Below are 10876 nucleotides of genomic sequence, written 5' to 3' on the forward strand. Positions count from 1 at the left end.
CAAACAGGGTGAATATCTGCCCCACATGCTGCCAGCATGTGTTGGACTTTATAGAAGGGACCATGACTCTAAACTTTGAAGACAAGAGGGAGGAAGCAAGACTGCGAAATAAGGACACACAGATGGGGAGATTGTCAGAAAAATGATTTCATGTCCTACTAAACACAAAGTTCACAAGAGCTCTATTAATATTAGCGCTGACCTCAATGTATGTGACCTACATGCACACGTGAAGGAGCCTTGCAAGTTTTTTGAGGCATGGATGGTGCTTTGTGGGTCACGGACAATCTAAACACAGTTTGGTTTTTTTTCTTATAGATAAATCACGTGTGCATGTTGAGTAGCCTCACCCTGTGAGAAATAAATCTCTCCTGAGGATTCCTCTTCAAAAATACTTGCCATGACCAACAAAGTTTTACGTATGCAACTGGCCGCTGCACAGAAAGACGTCAGATGCCCTGAAAGCACTCAGCTCCCTTAATGAGGTCAGATTTCTGTCATACTAGCGTCATGGCACATACACAGAATACCCCTCAAATCTGGCAGTTCAGAGTCTGACTGATCCGTCTCCTCCTCCTGGCATATTGCATGTTTGTAACCAGAGGACATGGAAGCAATGGTACAGCACAGCAGTGTCCCATAGCATCATGTGAGTCTCCCACTGGCTTTAATTACAGTGACTGACAGGTCACTTGCAAGATAATTTATTAATCAGGAAAGCCTCAAACAGTCACTGTGGAGAAATTCACTTTTAATTTTAGAGCGTTGCATTTCACTTGGTCGATATCAAATGCTTTTAATTCTTCCATAGTCCTATCTAGACTATACTTCATCATAATAAAAGCATTCTCTACCTCAGTAGATTCTTTGAATTATTTCAAAAGCTTCTACTGAATACAGTTTAGGCTACTCTTGAGAAGACATTAACACATAAATTAAGCAGTGTTTAAAAGTTTATGAAATCTCTTTTTATCATCTGAATTGTTTGAATGTTAAATTTAAGATGACCCCTTGTCACATTCTGCAGGCTGCATTAATGCATGTTTGTTTTTTGTTTGTTTTTTTCGGTTTTGTTTTTCGTGGGTTTCTTTTTTTTGTTGTTGTTGTTTTTTTGTTATGTTTTTTAAAACCTTTTGGAAAATCAAGAATGGTTCGCTTGACATGCACTTTGTTTTACAGTGAGCCATGTTCTCTGTTAAAACGTCTTAAAGTGAAACTTTGTTTTAAAGGGAAACACAGATCTTAAATGACTCGTTTCACAACATAGCAGGTCAGAGTGGAACCAGAAACTCCAGTTTTTTCTCTTGCCACTGTTTGCCTGCAACATAAAAACATCCAGCTTCCTCTTGAAGACACTCTTTGGTCAAAGACAGCAAAGTGAGGAGGATCTTTGAAATCACCTACACAGGTAACAATATACTATTATGTTTTATACAAGAGGTTCTTTTTATAGAATGTTCTATCTAAGATGTGACAGCGTATTGAAAATGACCACATCAGTAAATGGTAAAATTGCATTTTAACGCTGTTTTTTAAATTTATCCTGACTATTTACTCATTCATCAGTGCTATTCTTTCTTTACGAGCTTATCATTAGATCAGTACTAACTATGAAGGGAATCTTTCTGTTAAAATTCAAGAATAATTTCTCCTGAATGGAAACCTTCATCTCAACGTGGCTTTTTTTGTGTGTGCTCTTCTTCATGCATTGTTACCGCAGATGAATGAGATGAAGGAGGCTATTTATAACTGTTTCATTGCCCTCTTTCAAGGTTAACTCTATTTATGCTGTTTTCAAGTGACAGTGATAGGCTCCAATGTTATTTTTGTTCAGGTGTGGTCTCACAATGAACAAAGGCCCAAAAAGCTCAGGTATTGTATGACATCTACAAATCTCCCTTTAAAAACAAAATGTGTTTGTTGCTCCAAGTTTTTTACAGTTCTGTTGGTGCTTCGATAACACTGATCTTGCTTTTTTTTTTAACTGATCTCACCAAGACACATATACTCATTTGATTCAGTATAGTCAAATTCATATGAACACACTAACTAATAATGTCTTGTTTTAACAAGGTTTCTGTATTTTTTTAGGTCTTAATAGCCTTCAGTTCAGTTTTCCATGTCAGGGCTTTGTTAATTTCTCAAAGTGACAACATAATGAAGCAAGTGTTTCATAAATAAGGACAATGAGCAAGCAATTGCTGAACAATCAGCATTTTTTTTCTTTTTTTCCCCTGCAGGAACTGCCGTGTTCTACAAACCACCTACATCTGCAACAAAGATTAGATCTGGATACTTGTTTAAATCTCCTCCCCAAAAACGTATGAAGACAGAGGTGACACTCTTTGCTAAAAAGGCTGCAATATGTTGCAGCTTCTTTCCATTTCCACATGATTTGTTTTCCTTTATTTTATTTAAATTTGTCATCTGCAGAAATCATGGAAGAAACGTTACTTTGTCCTCTACAAAATCAGTGAGAAAGAATATCAGTTCAAGTACTCCAGGAGTCCAAATGAAATAGACCGTCCACTTGGAGGCATAGACTTGTCACAGTAAGTTCTGTCATGGCACGTATAAGGAAAAATAAGGAAAAATCTTTCAGTAATATAGTTTGGGGTTTTTTTTTTGTCTTTGTCTTTTTTTTTTTTTTTTTTTGTTCATCAGAGTCTCATTGTTACATGTGAACCCTGAACATCACTGTACATGGGGAACGGTGTATAAGACCATGAAATGCTCCCCAGCTTGCGTGCTGTACATCAAGACTGCAGACAGGGACTTCTTCCTTGTTGCGCAGAGCAGGTGAAATAGTCTTTTCATTATTTTCATTTGTATGATCATACATATTGGCACAAATTTTGGCAGCTGTGCAGCAACAACAAGATTGTAATTACCTCTAAAATAACATGGTTGAAGTGTATTTATAAACAAAACCTAATTATTTACTGTTGCATAATAACCATATTTGGTTTAATAACTGCACATAAATGCAGCAAATTAAGATCTTTCTCAAACACGAATTGGTCTGTATTTTTTCCTGCATTGTGCAGAAAACGGTCTCATTACAAAAATGACCTTAATTTTAAAGTCAGTCACAGTCCAACCAAGATTCAGTCCCCAGCTGGGTGGACTATTATTCCTCTGAAGGCCCTCTCTGACATTTTCACAGCACCTCATAAAACACGTCCCCCCTGCCCCTCTCACCATTTACTATTTTTGGAGTTTGAACAATCAAAGTGAAATTATGATGCTGCTTTCCCCTTCAGTTACAATCTATCATCCAATAATGGCTTTGCTCACAGTAAATTGCAGTTGCTATTTCGTATTTTTATTTGATTTTGGTATTGGATTTTGAATTAAAATGTTGAAGGTGTAATTTGTAGCGTCTCAAAATGACATTTTAAGTACTCTTTTTTTTTTGTTTGTTTCAGCGAGGAGGTGGATGGCTGGTTCTGTGACCTGTTTGACGCACTGAAAACCCGGCCGCATAAATTTTTCTCTTCAGAGGTACATTAAGATTTTACTTCTTTATGTTTTAAAACCTTCTGATCATTAATTGTGTTGCTGCTGTCAGCTGTATTTATTTGACTGTCCTACTTTTAGGATGAAAATCCTCCTGAGCAAGTAACAGCTGAGGTATTTGTGAAGCCTATTCCATATTTTTCTCCTAATTACTACAAGTCATCATGTCCGTGTACTAGCTTGACATTTTAGAAGATCTGTCAAAATTATCATGTTAAGTATAGCTGCAGTGTGGATGCAGCAAACCCGACTTTCATTGCCAAGTAAAATCACTGGAAACAGCTATAGCTGAAAAACTCAAAACTCAAGAATTAACATATAGCTTGCTTGTTAAGTCTTTAACATGAAATAAAAAATGGTCTTACATCTATCAGCCTTGGTTAAGTAGACCTCCATGGTCTAGCCTCAGGCTTTTGACACACAATATGTAATTTTTATCTTAAAACAGTCAGACAAGTTGTTTTCACTTGTTTCCAGTTATTGTGCTCTGTGGACTTCCTTCTTCTTTTACTTACTCTTCAGTCCTTAAACTCTTCCTGGATGCCATGCTCCATTTTTCCAGCAGTTAAGGCTCAATCAAAATTCCCCATCAGTGTCCCTGAAAACTCCAACAGGAAAACCCCAAACAGCTTTATTGGTGACTTATCTTAAATAGTTTTTTTTTTAAGTAGATTTCTCCCATTGTTTTTGAATATTTCAAACATTTTCAAGCAGAAAAAGAGTTCTGCCACTGAGTTTTAAAAGGTTGAGTGCATAAATCACATTACTCCTGGATCCTTTCCTCGTTATTAAAAAAAAATACGTGAAACCACAGATGGTCATGAATTTAGAAAAGAAAACAGCTTTTTCATAATTAGAAACTGGATCGCCACATTGTGTCAGAACAGTTCCAGCGGTGACGGTGGTGACAGGGAAACCTGTAAAACATCCAGACTATCCTTCAGGTGTTCTGCTGGGTGATGTGGGAACAGAATTTCCATTCTCACCAGTCTATGTCATGTTTGTCTGGATGACATCATTCTAGCAGAGATGTTATATTAATCTCTTAAAACTCCTTTGTGCTCCTTTGCAGGTGTCCTCACCTTCTGTTGGAGAAATGGGCCAACCTACTTTGCCATTAGTGCGTATATTTCCGTTATCGTCTTTATTGTCTAGACTTTTCCAGACTTAAAGATCATAGAATCTTCAATAATGTTTTGTACATGATCACTGCTGGTTGAATGCTTCTGGTATGACAATAAGTACAGCCATTAGATCTGATCCTGGAACATCAATATGGGTGGACTGAAAGCCACAATTTTAAAAGGACTGTACTTTATAATATTCATGCAGTAAACGTTCGTGTTTTAATTTGCAAGTGTGTGTGTTTTAGCCAGCACCGAAGCCCAGGTCCTTGTCTTATCCATTCCTACATGACACTGCAATGTCACCAAAGGTGCTACATCTCGACTGTTTCATGAAAATCAGTACCAGCTTTGAACTTCTGACTTTTTGACAGCATGCTGTCCTGTGTTTTGATTGAGTAGAAGGATGAAAAATTTTTTAAAAGACGTGCTTCTGAGCCAGTGGAACCAATGTATTCCAGTCCCAGATCTTACTTAAAGCTGAATGTAAGCTATTCATGTGAATATTCAACTGTTTCCCATTATGATTGTTTTAAGTTACTTGTCAGCACTTGTACTTACAACATCAGAGGATATTGAGTGTTTAAATGTAGTAAAGTCATGTTTCAAGTTCTAATCGCAAATTGGGAGTTGTACTGATTTGTTTTTCTGTTTTTTTTTTGTATTCCGTGTTTTATTCTATTTCTTCAAATTGATTAAAAATGATGAAGGAAACTGATGCAGCATATGTCAGTATGGACTCAGTGTGAGTATTGCTTTCACTGCAAGACAAGAATGATGAAGATGTAAATCAGAATGTAATATTTCTATTTGACTGCTGCTTTTATTATCTCTTTCTTTCAGATATGAAAAGATGGACATTTTCGCCTTGTGAGTTTTAACTTTTCAATCGAAGCTGGAAAATTTTATTTTATTTTTTTTTTTTTTGATCAACCGTGATTAAGTGGGATTATTGCTGGTAATCTTTCTAGAGACCAAGAAGTTGCAGAGATTAACTCTGACAGCCTGCTGATGTCTCTCAGTTGTGCCTTTGACAAAATGAAGACAGAGCTGCCTTCATTTGCAGAGGAGACAGCAGCTGAAGACAGGTATGAATAAGATTAACCTTTTTTTTTTTCTTTTGAGTTTATTTTTGACATTTCACTTTATCATCGGTGATGGTGCGCTTTCCTCTTTGTGTAATTCTTTGGAACATGTTTGTCGTCGCCTTACAGAAACACGGTGACTCACTCGTCAGAGGTAACCGTGACCTCTTTGGCTAAAATACCTTTAGTGAAAACAACAAGCGCTTGTTTTTGACAGCATGGGCCTGTGTTGCTAACTCAAGAATTTGAGAGTTTGTCTTGCAGCTTATGTGCTATTATTTGATCTCTTCAGTGTTTGCGATTACACTTTACACTGCACTGATGATCTTTACCGATTACTTACAGTTGAACCATCCTGTGCTCTTACAGAATTTTATGAAGAAGCCTTGCATAAACTTTGTCTAAAATATCAAGGTTTTTTTTAAATTAACATCTCCAGCTTGTTTTCTCTATTTTTAATGTAGATTTTCAGTGGCTTGCTTATATGCTTTGAGGTACACGCCTGCCAAAAGTTTGAGATGTTAGTGTCACCAAAACACCTTCAGTTTAACATTAATGGAGGCTGTTGTGTCTGACATGCTGCGCATTTATTTATTTATTTATTTTAAATGAGTCCACAAGCAGGGCATTTTGTTACTTTATTAAAATTCTTTTTATACCTAAATCATTCATGAGAAACATGTTTTACTGTTATAAAGCTCAGATAAGGATCTACTTTTCATCAGATGTTCTGTTTCCTAAGGACAGCAGTACTCAGCCAATCACTTTGACCATCACGTGTGACAACATCTCTTCCCCCCCACCTCTTGGTCTATGTTTGGCATATGAGCCATTGGATTCCTCTTAATGCTCCCCTTAATCGTTGTAGACATTTTTTAAATAATTTTTTCTGCTCCCACACGGGTCCCTCTTAGAAAATGATTTCACAACATCTGAAGCTTTGTTTGCATGTTTGTTTTTTGGCATGGATAATGCTCTCAATTTATCAATCAATCATGTTTTCTGTACTTGTTTTTTATATTTTCTGCCACAGGGGCAAAAGCAAACAGCTGCCTGTCAAGGCTTTTGACTGGATACTAAACTTTTTTGCATCATGTTGTTAACTTGTGAGTTACTTATATAACTGTAAAGTCTGCACACCACAAAGCTGTTGCTTAAAGAGGTATTATTACCTTTTAGGCTCCAGGCCGTCTCCAGACATGTCAGACTTGTCTGAAGTAGGGCTGGTGCCTGAAATGTAACAGAAACTCTTCAAGGAGCAGCTTCTGTTGTGTGAACTTTACTGTTTTATCTCACATTACCTTTTCAGCCCAGCCCCTTGCATTAGTCTTCTGAGATGTGCGTATTTTTCCCCTTGTTTTTTAATTTACTTTCATAACAGCACATGCATGCTGTGGCCGGAAAAAAAAAACTACATTCTTTGTCCTTGGCTTATCATGGCATCTTTGTGGTTTCTTCTTTCTGTTTCTCTGCATTGTCTTCTACTCTCATTCAAGTCATCAGCCAAGAATTCACCAGTGACATTTAGTTGAAAGGGGACATGATGCCCAAAGTGACGTTATTATCACGTTTTACAGAGATGACAAATGTCAGTCTTCAGAGTTCAGCAGCAGCTCCAGTGACACCCTCTCTCCCGTAGAGATGGATAAGCGAATGCCTGAGTGGTGAGTTTCTCCCAAAAAGTCTTTTAAAATGAAAAATGATAACAACTACTTTAAGCGCTGGTTTACAATGGATGAATTCACTGCACCAGTTTTGACTAGTCAGAATCAGAAGGAGAGTGAGGAATGAATATCCTCATTCTGACAAGATCAGAAACCTTTGCTCACACTGATAAACATTTGTGACATGAAAAAGAAAACAAAAGACATCATGACACTTAGTGTAATTTATCACATTTAGAGTGACTCAGCATGACACATTGATACTGGGAAGGAATGATGAGACACACACAAAGCTGTTGCTAGACTGGTTAGAGGAGGTTTTTTTTTTTTAGAAGTTCCTGCTTGTAAACAACTATACCATTATAACTAACAAAACATAGTCAAAACTCCAACATCTAACATAAAGGGCTCAGACAGCTTGATGACAAACTTTTAATGAGTTGTCCAACAAACTCAGAAGTCCTTACCTGTATGGAGACACATGGTACATTTATGGGTAAAACACACACCACACATTTCTGTCCCTTTGTGCTACTTTAGGGCCAAGCTGAGAAAAAATAGAAGCATGACCACTCAATTGGTCTTACCACCAGCACTGCTGAAAGAAGCAATACATTTCTTTCTAAGTAAATTTGGGGAACTATATACACACACACACACACACACACACATATATATATATATATATATATATATATATATATATATATATATATATATATATGTGTGTGTGTATATATATAGATAGATAGATATATATATATATATATATAGATATATATATATATATATATGTATAGCACAAAATCAAGCTTTCGATGTTTCCTATTTTCCTTTCCAGTAGTGACCGCCGCTTCACTGCAGAAGAAAGAGAATTTGTGGTGAAACCAGCAGATTTGAAAAAACACCTCAAACTAACAGAACTGGATGGAAGGCCAAGGTATGTCAATAAAAAGATAAACAGGATGCAGCTCTACAGATTGAAAAGTCACCTTTGTTGTACCACTTTCTTTTTGCAGCAGCAGAGAAAAGTCCTGCTGCTTAATAACAACTAACGTCATTCTTATTAGGTATATGAATGAATGTAGATAAATATGCAGGTTGCAAATTTTTACTCTAGTTCTAAAACGAAATTAAGCTTCTTTAAATTTTTGTGTGGATGGACATTTCCCTTCTGCATGTGTAGTAAAACTGATGCTAGATATTGCAAATTCAACTGTAGCTGTGGCTACGGTGCCTGTTGATTTGATTACATTTTTAGCTCCTTTCGCTTTCTGTATCATTTTTATGTCATATTTATCTCTTAGTGTTCATTGTGACAAAAATATTTCACTTTTTTATCTTAACAAACCACATCTTTCTGTCATTAGTGTCACAAGCAAAATGTCAATTGATTATTTCTCAGTTGATGTACTGTTTGTAGACCTGATGGCAAATCTTTGCAAAAACATAAAGAATGTTAGGGGTAGTATTTAATGAGGCACAATCAAATCATGCTTGATATATGAAAAAGCTGTCGAGTGTATCTTAAAACAAGAATGTGTGTTTGTGTGAGACAGTGTGTGCGGATGGACGGGCCAGCCACAGACAGTGTGCTTGTTCCACAAAGGAGACCTGATCTTGGCAATTAATGACTTGCATACCAGCAGCATGGAGGAATTTAACATGTTCATCAGCAAGTCACTCAAGAATGAGGTAGATTCATTACTTCCAGACAAAACAACTTCAAGTTCATGTTGTAGCTTAACAACCCCACTGACTTATTGTGTAGAACTATAATGCAGAAAAAAAGCATACATATATAAAACATACATAAAGTAAATCTACACAATACAGTTAGTTTTCTACATTTACCGTGCTTTTTGTCTGCATTCATGCACTCCATCTGAAATACAAATCTGATTGCAGGTGAAACTGACCATTCTGCGTTTACCAGGACAGCAGCCTTTTCATTTGCCAAACTGCCCCTGCAGCGACTGAGGTGTTTACTTCTTCCTTGTGTGCCTGATGGTGTGTTTTTTTTTTTTTAACTCTATGGTGGGCTTTTACCATGTACAGACCACTTTAAACAGCTAGCAGTATTTTCCCAGGACTGTGGCCACTGTATTGATCTGTCGCTCTGTCAGAGTTGTGTCTCCCACTGGAAGATTAGAATGATTTAAAATGAAAGAGTTTTTATACTATACATAAGCAGATAAAATATTTGTTTTTTTCCCAAGTGATTGGTGTGTGATTTAGAGTTTGTTCACTGTGAATTGTGCAAACTGTAGATAAGATGTGAATTCTACAGCGCTAAGTGGAAATCTAAAAGGAGATATTTCCTCATACTGGCTGTTTGATGCCTTGTGTAACTGGGGTTTCATGATGCAAGCTTCTTGACTTAATTAGTCTTTACAATGTAAAAGTTGTGTTGTTATGAAATTAAGTAACCATGCAACTTGTTATACTCATCCAGCTTTTGTGGATTACATTTAGCATATCTATCTGAAAGGTATTTGTTCATTAAAATGCACACAAAGCGCAGCAGAGTATGGTGAAACAAAGTCCCCCAAGATGTCTTTTAGCTCAGGACATGAGCCAGATTCTCTCCTAACAGCAAATCCTTTGACTTTCTCAATAAATTCTAATTTTAGTAATGTGTTTGAATTAAAGCTGGCAGAAAATTCCAGTAATCAAATCTGTTGCTTGAGGCAGAGTAAGTTGCCTGACTGGCATGGGTGCCAGTAAAATGCTGGTGAAATATGATAAATTCCCTAAGTGCATCTAGTGGTGAGATGTCACAACCCAAACCTGTTTGTCTGGACTTGGTTACATAAAAAGACGGGCATACTTAAACTTTTTTTTTTTTTTTTTTTTGAACTTTGTTTTTTAAAAGCACCTTCCAAATAATCAGTGGTGGATGAATTATGTAAGCAGAGACCAGTTGTTTGTCTTTTATCCCTCAGGGAGTTCAGATGCAGACAGGAGAGTGTCACGCCTTTGGCTGCGTTTCACCTTAATCTAGTTCATTTGAAACAGAGAATGACTCAGTCAGGTACTCTGCTTAAGATACTTTCCCTGTGTAATGTGGAAATACATGTTGTGCAATACATATATTGTAATCTTTATTTTTTTATTATTTCTAAAGCTTAGCTTGTATCTGCTAAAATCAAGTAACATCTGCTAATGTTCATATTCAGGCAGGTTTTTTTCATGATGCATGTTAACTTTTCCTTTTAAAGTCATTTAATTCATGATTCATGACAAAAATTGTCAGTCAACTGTGAAATTAAAGCTGTGCTGTAGTATAAATATATTCTATCATTTGCAATGATGAAGCATATCTTTTTTTGTTCTGGAACATGATCTTTATTAAATTTGTAAAATAAATATGAATAAAATTGAACAACCAGATATAATCTCTTAACAGCTTGTTTCGTAGCACAATTATTAGTTCTCCCCGTTTTCTGAGCTCATGGGTTTGTTTTTATGTATTTCATGAAAT

The 10876-nt window shown here is 36.4% G+C and overlaps 1 protein-coding gene across 1 annotated transcript; it reads left to right on the forward strand.

Annotated features, from left to right (window-relative positions):
* Nucleotides 1-62: 62 nt before the first annotated feature.
* LOC306771365 (pleckstrin homology domain-containing family S member 1-like) lies at nt 63-9372 on the forward strand (the record flags this gene model as incomplete). Its single annotated transcript, XM_079260532.1, has 11 exons — nt 63-133; nt 1353-1408; nt 2241-2335; nt 2434-2552; nt 2665-2799; nt 4592-4639; nt 5666-5731; nt 7306-7392; nt 8234-8332; nt 8952-9087; nt 9301-9372. The coding sequence occupies 11 exons, from the start codon at nt 63-65 to the stop codon at nt 9370-9372; spliced, it is 984 nt and encodes a 327-aa protein (XP_079116658.1).
* Between the last annotated feature and the right edge of the window lie 1504 nt (nt 9373-10876).

The sequence above is a fragment of the Telmatherina bonti genome, assembly GCF_933228915.1.
Source record: "Telmatherina bonti genome assembly, chromosome: 21".
Classification (NCBI taxonomy): Eukaryota; Metazoa; Chordata; class Actinopteri; order Atheriniformes; family Telmatherinidae; genus Telmatherina; species Telmatherina bonti.